General features: G+C 47.2%; 7 protein-coding genes across 7 annotated transcripts; 4 read left to right on the top strand and 3 right to left on the bottom strand.

Annotated features, from left to right (window-relative positions):
* The first annotated feature begins 416 nt into the window (after positions 1 to 416).
* DFJ58DRAFT_903217 (uncharacterized protein) lies at positions 417 to 1,315 on the top strand. Its single transcript, XM_041394850.1, has 4 exons — positions 417 to 712; positions 772 to 809; positions 863 to 931; positions 984 to 1,315. The coding sequence occupies exons 1-4, from the start codon at positions 633 to 635 to the stop codon at positions 1,061 to 1,063; spliced, it is 267 nt and encodes an 88-aa protein (XP_041250564.1). The 5' UTR covers positions 417 to 632; the 3' UTR covers positions 1,064 to 1,315.
* Positions 1,316 to 2,293: 978 nt separating this feature from the next.
* Positions 2,294 to 3,328, top strand: DFJ58DRAFT_756703 (Alpha/Beta hydrolase protein). Its single transcript, XM_041388135.1, has 3 exons — positions 2,294 to 2,521; positions 2,576 to 2,762; positions 2,816 to 3,328. The coding sequence occupies exons 1-3, from the start codon at positions 2,364 to 2,366 to the stop codon at positions 3,185 to 3,187; spliced, it is 717 nt and encodes a 238-aa protein (XP_041250563.1). The 5' UTR covers positions 2,294 to 2,363; the 3' UTR covers positions 3,188 to 3,328.
* DFJ58DRAFT_756702 (uncharacterized protein) lies at positions 3,329 to 5,473 on the top strand. Its single transcript, XM_041388134.1, has 3 exons — positions 3,329 to 3,473; positions 3,531 to 5,089; positions 5,144 to 5,473. Coding segments are annotated over exons 1-2 (1,491 nt in total). The 5' UTR covers positions 3,329 to 3,471; the 3' UTR covers positions 5,020 to 5,089; positions 5,144 to 5,473.
* Positions 5,474 to 5,478: 5 nt separating this feature from the next.
* DFJ58DRAFT_756696 (SRA-YDG) lies at positions 5,479 to 6,655 on the bottom strand. Its single transcript, XM_041388133.1, has 10 exons — positions 6,618 to 6,655; positions 6,500 to 6,559; positions 6,305 to 6,433; positions 6,229 to 6,245; positions 6,159 to 6,178; positions 6,056 to 6,106; positions 5,925 to 6,001; positions 5,842 to 5,875; positions 5,740 to 5,793; positions 5,479 to 5,691 (listed from the first exon to the last, which is right to left on the bottom strand). Exons 1-10 carry the CDS (start codon positions 6,626 to 6,628, stop codon positions 5,596 to 5,598), a joined length of 549 nt encoding a protein of 182 aa, XP_041250561.1. The 5' UTR covers positions 6,629 to 6,655; the 3' UTR covers positions 5,479 to 5,595.
* A 666-nt stretch (positions 6,656 to 7,321) lies between these two features.
* On the bottom strand, positions 7,322 to 8,662 carry DFJ58DRAFT_756694 (uncharacterized protein). Its single transcript, XM_041388132.1, has 9 exons — positions 8,447 to 8,662; positions 8,326 to 8,390; positions 8,257 to 8,268; positions 8,159 to 8,206; positions 8,019 to 8,094; positions 7,829 to 7,958; positions 7,662 to 7,763; positions 7,552 to 7,610; positions 7,322 to 7,498 (listed from the first exon to the last, which is right to left on the bottom strand). The coding sequence occupies exons 1-9, from the start codon at positions 8,572 to 8,574 to the stop codon at positions 7,405 to 7,407; spliced, it is 714 nt and encodes a 237-aa protein (XP_041250560.1). The 5' UTR covers positions 8,575 to 8,662; the 3' UTR covers positions 7,322 to 7,404.
* A 115-nt stretch (positions 8,663 to 8,777) lies between these two features.
* On the bottom strand, positions 8,778 to 10,895 carry DFJ58DRAFT_257193 (kinase-like domain-containing protein). The gene is made up of 8 exons (XM_041379504.1): positions 10,679 to 10,895; positions 10,503 to 10,625; positions 10,354 to 10,450; positions 10,190 to 10,295; positions 9,804 to 10,140; positions 9,610 to 9,753; positions 9,426 to 9,562; positions 8,778 to 9,372 (listed from the first exon to the last, which is right to left on the bottom strand). The coding sequence occupies exons 1-8, from the start codon at positions 10,775 to 10,777 to the stop codon at positions 9,153 to 9,155; spliced, it is 1,263 nt and encodes a 420-aa protein (XP_041250559.1). The 5' UTR covers positions 10,778 to 10,895; the 3' UTR covers positions 8,778 to 9,152.
* A 67-nt stretch (positions 10,896 to 10,962) lies between these two features.
* On the top strand, positions 10,963 to 14,557 carry DFJ58DRAFT_756679 (uncharacterized protein). Its single transcript, XM_041388131.1, has 19 exons — positions 10,963 to 11,224; positions 11,289 to 11,298; positions 11,354 to 11,372; positions 11,435 to 11,789; positions 11,848 to 12,035; positions 12,083 to 12,165; positions 12,213 to 12,317; positions 12,368 to 12,381; positions 12,431 to 12,515; positions 12,570 to 12,630; positions 12,680 to 12,718; positions 12,771 to 12,862; positions 12,919 to 13,080; positions 13,133 to 13,176; positions 13,233 to 13,247; positions 13,296 to 13,330; positions 13,391 to 13,523; positions 13,585 to 14,211; positions 14,262 to 14,557. Exons 1-19 carry the CDS (start codon positions 11,117 to 11,119, stop codon positions 14,355 to 14,357), a joined length of 2,271 nt encoding a protein of 756 aa, XP_041250558.1. The 5' UTR covers positions 10,963 to 11,116; the 3' UTR covers positions 14,358 to 14,557.
* Positions 14,558 to 14,598: the final 41 nt, after the last annotated feature.

Raw genomic sequence — 14,598 nt, 5'->3', positions numbered from 1 at the left:
TAAGCGGGACGTTTACATATGTAGGTGCCACAAGCATCAATGGCTCACAGCAACAAAGAAATGAGCTTTAAGAGGGGTTTTCAAGCTAAGTCCGGTTCAGAGTTCATCAACGGCTACACAGGGTCAGGTATGTACCCATACTTCCAATACTTGTGATTGTAGAATGTAGACTTGGGATGAATTTTGTCAAGTTAACATGAATAACGGTCGGTGTTTACTTGAATGCATCCTGATGTCGATCCGGATCCGCGCGAGACACGTATGCGATTTCTACACGTGCTTGCAATCAATGATCTTTACCAGTCCCTACCCTTTGGAGACACCAAGGAGAGTTCCGTGCGGATCTATAGTTGTCGCAATCAGAAGGAACCACGCGTTCAGGATTTCGTGATTAATGTAACGTAAAGCTTTTGCTGTGGACACGTCCCTGCAAGTCTAAAGAGGGCTGTCCTTCGGACTCCTTCCACCAACCAGTGCAAGAACCTCAAGTCGGCGTAAAGCTCAAATCTAGACTGGCTGTAGCACGTTCCACGTACGTAATACTTCCGAACACCCTTACTCTAAGCAGTACCGCTGTTCAGGGTCAAAGCACGTTGGAGTCAGTCAATTGGACCACGACACTTCAGCCAGAGATGGCTTCGAAGGTAACTCGACTCAGAGCCCTTGCGCTTTATAAGGAACTTCATCGACTTGGCAGAGATTATGAACCTTCGTATGCCTCAATTTCACATCTACTATAAGTGTCCAACCAAATCCACATTTGCACTTTAGATATGACTTCCATGGGAAGCTTAGACGCTTGTTCGAAAGTTTGCATGATAATCCCGTCGTATGACGTTATCAATGACTTTCATTTCGACAGAGAACCGGAACCTCAATGATGATGAAGAAATAGAGAAGGCGCTTAGGCTTGGAGAATATATCAAGAACGGCGAGTTAAAGGTGGTTTAAAATTCCTTGCTTCGACTCATCAAACGTGCCAGAAACCCTTGCCCTGTACTCGCTTCGCAAATATCGACACCTGAAGCGGATGTATCCTTCAAACACTGCGTCCGATACTTGACAGATCGTTATCACCATTCTTGGCGTCGGCCGAATTCAATCCTCTCTTTTAAAGTTTTATGATATTGGAAGAGGAGTCCGGAAGAATAGTGAGGCGCGTGCGTACGAGAAAGTTCAGAAAGTTCAGAAACTGCCGCGCATTGCTTGCAGGCATTGACGGCTTGATCGTTGTCTGGTATCCTATCGCTGTATGGCTGACTGAACCATGCAATCTTGACTTATCCACTGGACTTGTTGAGGGAAGATTGCAAATACCTTTATGGTGTGCACTGTGAACCCCGGCTTGTAATTGCTCACATATCGCCGAAGAACGTTCATCGAGTTTGTTGAGAAATTGCGAAGAGACCATTTCATTTCCAGGAACAAGAGGAATTCTGTGATCCAATCAAGGTGTGGCCTTATCACCTCTCGGTAAAATTCATCTGAAACCCCAATTTCTTTTCGAAGTGCGGGACACAGCATAAAATTCACTATTGGCCCTGGCTCTTATCGTCAACTTGAAATTGACGATTCTAGAACGTTCGAACTTTGGAAAGCTTGAATTGTACAATGGCGGATTGCTATTGGTTCCAAGGCTAGCGCTGTCAGACTGTACCGTGATGTCTGTTTGCCGAGCCCAACTTGAAGTCGGGACCCTCGGGTGCATGCTATATACTACGGTATGCAACCATCTCGAGCTCTATGTAGTCCAGCATCGTCTCTGCACGGAGACGCCAAAGTTCCCTGTTCGGTTCGAAAACGACCGAAAAAGGATCTCGATGTGCTAAAGGCCGCGAGACTCAGAGTCTGAGCTTCCTACCCCCTCCCCCAACGGTAAACTACCCTGCCGGTGGGTCATGGTTACTGGACGTAGCTGGCCGGTCAATGGTCATCGAACGTGGTTGCAGTGGTGCGACGGAGCCTGTACTCGCACTAGGTATATAGGCTCAGTATTATTACCCTAAACAGAACGAGAAGGTCGGCGCGGTTGGGGGTAGCGGTAGCGGTAGCCCCCTGACAAGAACTTGCGCAGGTTCGAAACCGCTGCTATCCCCGCCATCCTATCGTTCCTCTTGCCCTAGCAGACTCTTATACTAGGAGGCGGGTGACTGCAGCGGGTGCTAAGAACGTCGCGACGCTCTGCTGGACGTGTTTCGCATATCCTCGCGAGTCGCTAAGCCTAGACATGTATTTACGTAACATGGTAGTGATGACAACTAGGCCTAGGCTCCTGAGACACGTAAGTGAAGCAAGCACCTGCACATTATGTGGGACCCCGGACAACCGAGAACTGTTCCAAACTTACATGGTGGTTTCGGACAATGGTCCTCTCAGTGCAGATCTCGGAGGATTCGAGATCAGTGTCCACAGGTGTTACACTCCAAGTTGATATTTGCTATCCGAGACCGGAGCTGAATTCCAAGAAACTGGCGATCCTGTTGCATCCCTGGTCGTGGCTTGGGGGCAACATGCATGAACCGTCAGTGCCATGCCAGTGGACAAGCCCTTGCAGATACTGATGGTGAGTCCAAAGGACTCTGAAGGTGCTCACTAGATTATTGCAAGACAAGAACTACTACGTAATACGGTATAATTCGCGAGGTGTCGGCAAGTCCAGTGGATGGCCTTCCCTCACAGGCAAAGCGGAAGGCGAGGATCTCAAGGCTCTTGTGCAAGATTTCTTGGCAACGAAACCCGAAATTGATTCTTTGACGGTTATTGTGAGCACAACATCCCGCAAAACGTTGATGCACGCCTTGATACAAGCCTGTAGGGATATTCTTATGGCTCTTTGATAGCCTCGCTCCATCCCGTTTTGAACCCCAAAGTGAAAACATCACACATACTGCTATCCTATCCCATCAGCCCAAGAGGATTACTGACCATGTTCCACACCGGCATGTACAGTTTGGCATTACGTGACATCTTATGCAATCCTGACGCCAGACTACTTCTCATATACGGAGACAAGGACGAGTTCACGAGCAAGTCCAAATATAATGAGTGGGTTGATACACTAGGGCAAACAGATGGTTTGAAGGCTAAGTTTGATGTTGTTCCGGTGATGGATGCAAGTCACTTTTGGCAAAGTGACGGCGCTAGAACTGCGTTACAGCAGGCTATTGACAACTGGATATCATCATGATACGCTATTATGTCAATCGCTACCTCCATATATTTTGTCCTGTACCATATTACTGCTTAGCTGTGTCTTGTCGTCCTTGTTTCCGTTGTTTGCCCAGCAACATATTTGGTGCTACCAAAATCGGATTAAGTCACTCATCAAGCTGAAAACAACCATCACCTTAGCTGTGTCCTCTCATCGCTTTTCCTAACTCATCTGCCAGTCAGGTCTTTTGAGGATACCCTCGCCCTGTAAATTTCTTTCTTTTCTTCATTCTATTATTCTAACCTTCATCAGGGCGCGCCATGTAAGTTGTTCGTGTTCTATTATAACCCACGGTTCTCTGACCGATGATGTTGTGCAGGCCTCTGCCAGATGAGAGACCTCGTCAGAGCGTTGCAAATCTCATCGGACGCTTTGAGCAGCAGACCAAACGCCAGTCGTCCTCTGTTGCGTCGGCGATCCCGCGCAGTTCCAGTGTGTCGTCACAAATTGCCGGTGATTCCGCGAAAGAAGATACAAAGGAGAAGAGGGAGTGGCCGCCTAAACATGTGACATCCACGAGTGCAAATACAACCGTGCTCACACCGTCCTGTTCCTCTTCCACCACCCAGAACACGTCGCCACCCACGAGCCCTCAGCCCACGACAGAGAAGCCGGCAGAGACCACCATGGCTGCATCCGCACCCCCAGAACCCGCAAAGCCGCCCACAATGAAGAAACAAGTCTCTGGGAAGGCTACACCCACTTCTGGGTCTCGGACGAACCCAACCTCACCTGCAAAACCACGTCCCTCTACCGCATCAATCAAATCTCCAGTAAAGTCTCCACCTAAATCTTCGCTCTCTTCCTCTATCTCTCAGCCCATCAAACCACAACACACAGGACAATCAGCTGCTTCCAATACTTCCAATGTCCGTAGCACCCCCAAATCGGTTCCCAGATCAACACCCGTCACTCCTTCTCGACCCAAAACGCCCGCTGTGCATACGCCCAATGTATCTCGTCCAAAGACGCCTTCCTCGGGTTTGTTTGCGCCTACAGCAGCATCTCTTGCACGCTCTCGTAATGTCCCTGCACCCGCTCCTCCGCCAGTAAAGAAGGCGACACTCAGCAGCAGCGCGGCTGAACGATTGAGCAAGCCTACTGCTGCATCCATGTCGAAGGCGCGCGCTCCTCCTCATGCGGCTAGCCCTATTCGTACCGTCAAATCGACATCTGCAGGTCTCACTCCTCGCGGTCCGTCCAAACTTAGGGTAGGATTAGCACCTGCGAGGATGAAGGAGGCGAAGGCGCAGGAGGATGCAACCAAAGTTGCTACCAACGATGTTGACCATGAACTCGATCATCTAGAATGCGGATATTCTGAGAATGGGCATGAACCAGAGGAAACTGTGGTTTCAGAAGGAACCAGCGATTTGCATGATGAAGTTCGTGATCACGTCGACGAGATACCAGCCGTAGGGGTCCGAGGGGTTGTAATGGAAGGTGTGGAGAGTATCGTGGAGGACTTGCCAGATCCCGAGGCAACGCATGCTGAGGTTCATGTTGACGCAATGGTGGTGGACAACGTTCCCCAAGTTTCCGAGCCTGAAGTGCACCCCGAAGCTCTGGCCGAAGAGCCGCTGTCTCATGGGGGTGTCAACTCCAATGGTTCAGTTGAGTCCCAAGACCAAGAGCTGGCACCTGCCACAGAAGAAACTGTGCATAGCGCGGTGTCTGAGATTCCTGCAGTTGACGACGACATCGAAGACATGGTGGTCATGCTAGAGACTGTCTCTTTATCGAAGCACCGACCCCGAAGCATCGTCAGCATTCCGGATGAGCACGGAGAAATTCCTGATGAGGATTAGTCCTAATGACCTAGGTCCGCCAGAAGCATTGTAAATGAATCCGTCGTCTATCGTGTGCATATGGTTGGTGGTAAGTGATCACCACTCTTGCATAGACCTTGGCGCTGAAATAACATCACCTCAGAGGTCTTTCCCAATACGTTCATTTAGTGGTTCTGCATTGCCGATTATGACCTTCCTTGTTATTTTGCTCTGACACTTTGCTTTGCTGCATTTTCTCGACCTCTGCCCTGAATTTTCTTACTGCACCGCCGCCGCAGCTGACGCGTGTCATTATGCATCATCACACCCATTTTGTTATTTTCGTTAAGTCCCTCCCGAGCTCATCCATTACATCTGGCTCCGAGATACAGCATACCCTGACTTCCCGCACATACAATGGCACATTTCGTTGAGAGCAAATATAATATATGCATGGTCCACACTTTATGCGCGCACTACTTATCAGGGGATACTTCAGGGTGGACAAATAGGGAGATTGATATTCAGCAGTAGATACAATAAAATGACAAATGCAGGCAGACAATTGTACACGGGTATATGACATGAAAAGCCAAGGTATCAATGGCGAGCAGATTATCCGGTACGAGCTTTCTTCCTCATTTTTGCCAGTTTGCCGGCGGTGAGGGTGCGCCTTATTGGTATCGCCTTCTGGCCATCCTCATCAATTCGCTAAAGAGAAAAATCAGTCACATCCATGGCTTTTGAGGTGTTTCTCACCTTCAGCGTGAAGGTGCACATCTTAAAGCCTTTCTTTCCGTCTACCATCTTGGCCTGGTCTACATCAGTAATGGTTCATGGTATGGCGAAAAGAACCAGCACCTCATCAACGACATACAGCCCGTCGTACCGATAACTAAATGTGGATCAGCAAAGCGGGTAACGAACAAGTGAACTTCCCTCACCCATGGCCTGGAGAATACGTGTTGTCGTCATTCGCTCCGCGCACAACTCGCACTGGACGCCTGGTTATGGAGGAAATCTACTCAAGATATTGATATTACTAGGAAGAACTGCCACAAATGAGATAACTTACGAACAAGGCTTTATTAGCTGGAGTATCGGGGGACTGGTCGCTTATTTGTTTCTACGATGCAATGGTCACAGGTTTATAGGACGAGGAACTTGATATTGCTTACTCCATCATCATCTTGCCCACCTGAATAAGGGTTAACAGTGAAAAGCGAGCATCATAACGCGATGACTAACCCGAGCCAACATATGTACTGAACGAAATTGAAGTCAGCATCAGTATATAGGATAGCCAAGCAGCAAACGGACGTACATAGTATTTCCCCTGTCGACATTATCCTCGTACCCTTTAGACAAACAAATGGAAAAGGCACCGAGCTCATGATCCCCATGTATGCCAGCTTGGCGCAGGACATGTACGCCTGCATCGGCTAGCGCAGCTCTACGAGTATTGACATGGCAGGGTGTGAATTCGTTGCGGCATGACAATCATGCTCTGTGCACTCACTTTGAGGTGAAAGTCGCGCCAACCTCCACGCCGCTGATATGTCCAAACGTTCGCCCATCGCTGTATCAAATACATTAATATTATCTTTCACAAACAAGCTGATTCAATTCGTGCTTACCGCGATGTCATCTGGTAGTTAACGTTTGACGTTCAAGGTGGTTGATTTAGTGAGTTGTTGATGACTCATCAATATTTAAGTCTTACCGTGAGAAAAAGTGATGTCAACTTGGTGCGACGGCTGAGCGAAAAACTAAAGTTATAAAGTACAGGCCTCAAAACTGGGTGAATTCTGATACTGCTCCAGATGACACACGCCATATTAAATACTGAACGAGACTCAAAGGGGAATATCCAAGAAACGAGTTCATTGGAGAAATAAGACAAAGGCTGAAGCAAGGGACAATGGACATGGCAAAAGGTCAAGGCAGATTATACAAAGACTACATAAGGTGGTCATTCCTTTGTACAGCTGTGATCTCGGAACCATCACGAACGTCGCGTTTGATCAACATCTGTTGCCATCAGAGAACCCGCCTGTCTTCCCAGGATACTTGACGTTTACAATATCTGTGGCTAGCGCTCACCGCCAGTGAGTCACCGATCCTACTATTCATGATGGCGATGCGGCTGCTTGAACGCTCTGAATGGTATCCAAAGTCTCCAGAGAAGGAAGGGGAATAAAAAGCAAACGAAATATCATCGTCTTGCAGCTGGTAAACAGGTCAAGTTGCAAGGGGGAGTCATGAATCGAGTTTGCGTCAGCATTCCATCTTCCCATCATCTGCTAGACTGTCTCAAACAGCCTATCAGCCCTCTGTGTTAGAATGGATGTAATCACTTGCAAACCGTTTTTATTGGGTTCTGGAAGTAAAATGTCGTGAAGTAAAACAATACAGCGCAGAAAATTATTCATCTACAGCAACCTTCGCGCTCGACAGAGGTTCAACGCTTTCCGTAACATCTTCTGGTCCAAGGGGGAAATAATATGGAATGAATTTCCTGATTGCAGCCTCATGAATGAAGACCCGTGCAAGAGCATTATTGCCACGTACTCGTATACCTTCTGATCGCCATCTCTTCCAGTAAAAATGACAAATACTACGTGGTCCAACTGAAATTACAGTTATGGTTATCCAAAAGTCACGAAGGAGCTCCCGCTCACCTGATTATTTTCTTCCAAGAAAATACGTGTCTCCTTGAGCGCGACGTGAGTTGCCTCGTCGATGGGGTATCCATAGATGCCAGTTGAAATCAGGGGAAAGGCCTGCGCGTCAATTCAAGTGGCATGATGACATTGCTCGCCAGAATAGAGAATTGTTAATGGCTCACGATGCTCTTGCAGTTGTTGTCTACCGCTAACTGAAGACTTATTCTATAGCAGGACGCAAGCTGACTGGCCATTGTCTGCGTGTCTGAAGAAACACTCCATCTTGGTCCTACAGCATGGATAACGTGTTTCCTGACGCGTAGAATATTGGAATGAGGACAGCAGAACGAGCGTCAAAAACGGTGCACTTACGAAGGGAGCTGAAAGCCTGGAGTAATTTTTGCGTCTCCAGTTGGACAAGGGCGCCGCCCGGGATATAATTCTCTGCCTATATCAAGTGAATGGGATAAGGTGAGGTTGTGACTAACGCTGTGAAGGGAAGCAAATCGCACATGCTTCGGCGAGTGCTGGGCCAGCAGCCATATGGATTGCCCCGTCCACTAAACCTTGTGAGTTTCATATGACGGACGCACTTAAGAGCTCGACAGACCTCCACCGCCGCCTATGGTTGCAGCTGAGCGCTAACTCATTATATACTATGGGCCACGACGTGACTCACCCTGCAATGTCGAATTGGCAGCGTTGACGATTGCATCCACCTCGATTTCAGTAATGTCACCTTGACTTACACGAGAGTTAGAAGAGAGGAATTCAGGAGTGCGCAGTGATCACTGGCTAACTATAGATGTACACGACTCAGAAGCGATCGCTTGGGTGGATAGATGGGCGTTTCGACGTCCTGGATAGCAGCATTCGCGAATAGTTCGCCCACAGTACGAATACTTTGCGGCTGAATTCGATTGGGCATTTGGTTCAGAGTAGAGGTTCAGAGTAGAAGTTTGAATGGTCGTGAGATGATTATCCGAAGTCAGGCTATAGTACTTAGGGGAGACTACCATCCCACTGAGTATGTAATGCACGTGCATGCCACAATATTTTCGATAATACCCTCGATCGACCACGGCACAAGGCAAGGCTGGCGGCCAGGAGTCCAAGTATTGCAAGATTGACGGAAAAGTATTTTCCTCATAGTTTCTTGTTCGAGTCGAGTACAAAAAGAATGAAGTTAGCACCTACTAGGACTCGGATAATGGATATTGAACGGATGCAAGCTTATTGTTTACAAAGGTAGATACACCAGCTAGAATGCTGCTAGCAATGATACTGCATACATGCCGCGATGCGAGCAAGGAAGTGCGAATGTGTGCATAAATTGGCTAATGCGAAAGACTCCAGGAAATATGAATAATATGAATGCTTCAGTTAGAAAATACAACATTAAGTGCACATTGGGCATCTAAAAAGCCGAATACAAATGAGATGTAACCAAAGTAGTGGGAACTAAGGACGGACCGTTAATATTAAGGCAATACAAACAGTCATATGCTAAAGAGGTATTGTCATATGCTGATGCAAAGTGGTATCCAAAGCTGGAGAACCAGCTCGAGATCTATCTCCCATCGTCGTAGTTGGATTAAGGGTGTTTGACATTGACTGAACAACCGGAATTTGGTCAGAATCTAGACTCCGTACGACAGTGGTGATGGGTTCGTTATGAGGATAGTACGACCTGCGCTTGGTGGACATAAAGTCATAAATGGTGAATCTAGTGACGAAAACGAATCAGAACTATCATGGTAACCGGTATGGCGAACTTACTGCTCTTCTAACTGCCTCACTTCCGGCTTCATTTTGGCCAAGTCCGGATTTGCCTTGCGTTTTGTGTGGGTCAGTGGTTTTTCAACCATTAGGAACTCATCGAGTTCGTGAGTTACGTCAAAATTAGCTTTCTTCATCTGCAGGGGCGTAAATATGAGATCGATTAACAATTCACAATACTCACGTCTGGAACGAAAGGAGGCTGAACTTCTTTCATGTCTAATACTTCCCAATCTACGCCCTGCAGCCATGCATGGTTTTGAATGTCTTGGAAGCCTTGACCGTGTGGTCGGCAACCTAGACGTTGGCTAACATTACGTTCGAGTAACTGCAACCAGATTAAGAAAAGGATAAATGCTAATGAGTGTCAGCACCCACCGCTTGCACAAACTTCACGCAGTTTGAGCTGCATTTCTTATGGGCATCATCGGGGAACCTCAGAGGATCCTTGAGGATAGAGTTGGTCATCTTCTCAGATGTGCGTCCATCAAATGGACGTCGTCGGAACAATAACTCGTAGATTGTAATACCCAAACTCCACCAGTCGACACACCATGTGTATCCTTTCCTTCCAACGACTTCGGGAGCCATATATGCCATACTCCCAGCGACACTAGTGTGTAACCGACGCTCCGAATAATGAATGGCAACATTGAAGTCAGTGATATGTGCATGGCCCTTTGCATCAAGCACAATATTATCTGGTTTGAGATCACTGCGAATCCAATTAATGACCAAGGTATTCCGTTGCAGAAAAATCTCACCGATGAATAATGCGCTGCTTGTGCAAATAAACGAGAGCCGAGGCCAGCTCTGCAGTCCAAAATTGGACTACGTTCTCGCTGAGGTATCCTCTACTTTCCAGATGGACTAATCGTGGCGCACGATTTAAAAATACAACAATACAACAAGGCCGCGATTGACTCACATCGGAGGTCTCCACCCAGCATGAGGTCGAGCACAAAGAAACAGTTTTCATCATCTTGGAATGCATATCGCAAGTTGACAATGAAAGCGTGGTCGATCTATAAAGGTGGTTTGAGAATTGAACATGCAAGCAATAAGGCTACGACGTACCTCCTCAAGAAGTCTCCGTTCTTGTATGATATTCGCCACAGCCTTTTGTTTGATACATCGCGCTTTATCAATGTATTTGAGGGCATAAAGCTTCTTAGAACGCTTGTGTTCAACTACCCTGACCTAAGCAGTCACTGGTTTATGAGTGGCCACACAAATAATCAAAGATGGCCGACCTTGCCGAAAGCGCCTTTGCCCACTGCTCTATGGAGGTCGAAATGAAAGAGATTGACTTCAGAATCAAAATCCACAGGTTCAGAAAAACAGCATCCCATGGCTCATCACAGAATAGCGTTGAAGGTTAACGAGCGAGAGAGGAATTTAGGGGACTTTATTGAAAGAAAGAAAACAAAAGAATATTGCTCGCTTGGAGACTTTGTATCTCGATAAGGAACCGCTGGACTCGGATAAAGTATATTATCATGTTTTTACGGCATAAAAATTACAACACAAACTTAATCGCTTCGGCAGTACTCACAGTGACTCACCTCTGGGACCCGACAACTTGCTTGCCGTTCGACCTTTTGAGTTGACAACCTGCACGAGTGATCTAGGACTCTCAGGAGAAATACGCTGCTCCATAACCAAGCCACCTGCGAGTTGATTTGGCTGACATGGATGCGGAGGAGCAAATAAGTCAAGGGTTGCTCGCTCCTTCACAGGAGTTTTTGGCGTCTGTGAAAGTGTTCCCGCTTATTCCTTACTTGAAGAAAGATGTAATCGTGAGTTACATCTTCGAACTCAAGCACGTGTTACGATTGACGATTTGGTCGGCCATCAATGCAGAACACTATCGGTGAGACTATTGTAATACCTGTATTATTGATACACGTGGTTGACGAACGTCTCAGATAGTCCGCTTAGTTGGGAGTACGTTGGTGTTGCTATGTTTTATGGTAGTTCGGGCTGGGTTATTCACGACATCCTCACAGGCAACTCGTGGCCTCGGACATCAATTTCGCCATAGTGCGCCCCTTGGTTACGAAGTACGCGAAGCTCAGGAACATGGCTATAGTTTACGCGTGCATGGTTGTTCGTTCATACTTCTTAGCACAGTCAGGCTCGGACTTGGTTCACGCCGGGGTGATGTATTCGCGCGCCACCCTATGTGAGATCATGGCATTGAAGCTTTTGAGTCACTTCGCATCAAGCAAGATCCAGTTGGTAGCTGTTTTGACTACCCTCTGGTGTCCGTTGGCAGGAGCTCCGGACGATGTGATCGAGGAGGTGAAATACGCTATTGGAGGGGAAGATGAGTATGTTGACGACCCTCAGTGTGCCATTGAGGTCAGTTCAGGCCATATCTGTTTTTTTTTTTCAGTTAACATTGGTGATCCTCGACAAGATGGCAATCGCCACGAAGGCAAAGACCTTCCTGGCTTCCGCGATTGTTCAGAGCGTTGTGACCGACATATACAATGGGCGTATCATAGTTTCCATCGCCGGCAACAGATCGATGGTGCCAGACAATTACAAGCAGAGGGCGATCATGTTGTATGACCCGCGTACGGTACCGATGCTTGATCATTACAGGTTCATCAGACATTCGTGCTTTTCACGTCGAGCTCACACTCTATCAGATTAAGAGTTCCACGATATTCTGCGATCTTGCACTTCGTCAACATAGCCGTACTTCTGGTGGTTTTTCTTGCATGCATATGGAGTAGGTTTTCAGTTTGGCTGTGAGTCAGAGTAGCCAATCATTTTTAGCGCAGGACGTCTCTCACGTGACTCTGTGGGAGTCTGTGTTCTTGGTTTTTGCGATTGCCTTTACACTGCAAGAGTACACGGCTTCTAAGGAGTACGGGTGGGCTAGTCAGTACACGTTCAGCTGCCACGTTCCGATTTCTGATGTACTTGTGCAGTTTACATTGCCAACGTAATTCATCTTTGGGTTCAAACTCCCTGGCTGAAGTCCGCTTCTCCAGGTATGGAACGTTTTTGACACATCGTTTGTCATAATATTTCTCGGCTATCTGGTTTTGCGAGTAAAGGGGCTGTTGGACGATGACGGTCAGTTGTGCCGCTCGTGTAGGTGCTTGGGACTCAATTAAAAGTTGCCATTAGCAAAGATGTCTCAGCTTGCTTTTGACCTACTGGCTTGCGGCTGTTGTGTTCTTGCTCCTCGGTATAACTGGACTACTTGTACATTGCACCTTATTGATTTTCTTTTACAGGCTAGCATTTTATGCAATATCCAACAATGTCGTCGTTTTGTAAATGGTTTATTATTCTCTCGTACGTTCCTGCTAATTTCTCTACTGAAAGGGCGTTGCGCGCAATGACAGCTGAATTTATTTTTTTCATCGGCATAGCGGTGGTATGTTTCTCTGGTATTTTGCTGACCTTGTACACCTTGGGTAAATTGTAGATTACTTGCACCGCTAAATTGAGACTACTGACTGTTATATCCAAGCTTCAGGTACATGGACAATACGCAATATCGCTTGGTTGATGGTTCAGATCTGGTTCGGCAGCACGTCCCTCAGTTTCGGCCAAGCAAAAAGCTTCCATCCGGTGTTCGGTCCTATTTTAATGACATGCTTCGCGGTGTTGTCGGGCACCCTTCTCTTGACTAGTGCGTATTTGCTGCTAATTATGACGGGATCGTTGTTGAGTTGGCATGTCAGTTCTTATTTCCGTTTTGTCAAATACCGCTGCCCGAATCGATGCAGTAAGTGACAATTGGTGAGTTACTGGTCCTGTGCTCAAATGTCATTGCATTTTCAGAACGCCACCCAAGAGGTAAGGAAATCACAGATCGGCGGATCACTTGTCTGACTCGGTGACAAGTTTCTGTTTCAAGGCACTATATCGACCATCCAGGGGTAAGGCGCCTCCAACGATGCTTCAAATCGTGATACACTATGACTAAACTTTTTCACCAGCGTAAAATCGGATGCTTTATTCAGCTACCAGCCTCCTTTCAACATTCTCGCCTTCGTCATCCTCAAACCTGCAAGTTACATCCTTTCGCCCCGCTCTTTGCACTCTGCGAATGTGTTCCTGATCAGGCTTACAGTAAGCATCCTTGTATCATCTTAAGCCAACACCTACAGATCGTTCTCTGCACTTACTACAGTCATTCCCTATTTTGATCGCTATCGCAATGTACGAACGTCTCCTGGCTTCTGAACAGCAGCTGCGTGAGTCCGGCCAGGGTGCTGCCCGCAGTCTGTATCACAGCATCCCAAGGCACATCAAGAATATGCCATTTGTCGACTATTTTGTCGGTTCAAAGTCGGCGGATTTGTACGAGGCGATTTTCGAGGTTGAGGATTCCAGGGAATTTGATCTTTTTGATGACTCGCAGGACGAGTGCAGTCTGCGGTCGTCACTTACATCTCCTACTAGACGTGAAGACTCTGGGTCACCATCAATTTTGAAACCGCGGCGTCACGAGAGATCCGCCTCACTTTCAAAGAAGTCGCAATCACAACCCCCGAGGGCTCGAAAGGTCAGCGCATTGCCTTCGTTATCAGAACCATCAGGCACAGGAAAGATCCTACACCTGAATACGTCCACTCCAGTCACAAGGTTGTTCTCACAACGTTTCAACCAACCGTCATCTGCTCCACCAGTAGAAATCCTACCTGATGTCACGAACATGGAGAGGTTGGACTCCTCCGTCAAGCGGGTTGAAGCATTGTTGGAGGATTGTCGTGAATTACCAGTCTGCAAACTAAAGGACGAGATGAAAGAGTTACAAGTGAGTGAACATAGCATCATCGTGGTATGAGGTGATGAACCGTTTTGCAGGACCGTCAGGCTCGCATCGAGAACATTTTGCTAGCCTTGACCCGCGAAATGCGACATGACTCGGAGGCGGAAATTTTACGGGGCAATACTGCATAATTAATCTGAGCACTATGCTTCGATTTAGAGCGCTGCGCCAGCAACACCTATTGCAACCACATTTCTATAGTGATTTCAAGGACAATCCTATTATTTAAACCCATTTCAATCATTTTGCCTTTGAACCTTACAAGGCATTGAAATTAAGAATTTCTGACTCGGACTCGTTTACGTAATCCCACTTTGCTGTTGGTTGCCGGAGCCCTTGGAGGTGATATTGACTTGTAACATGACCTCAACG

This window comes from Suillus subalutaceus (genome assembly GCF_016647625.1).
Source record: "Suillus subalutaceus strain FC151 chromosome Unknown DFJ58scaffold_3, whole genome shotgun sequence".
In the NCBI taxonomy this organism is placed as follows: Eukaryota; Fungi; Basidiomycota; class Agaricomycetes; order Boletales; family Suillaceae; genus Suillus; species Suillus subalutaceus.
The sequence above is the reverse complement of the archived record's forward strand: the minus strand, read 5'-3'. Positions and strand labels throughout refer to the sequence as shown.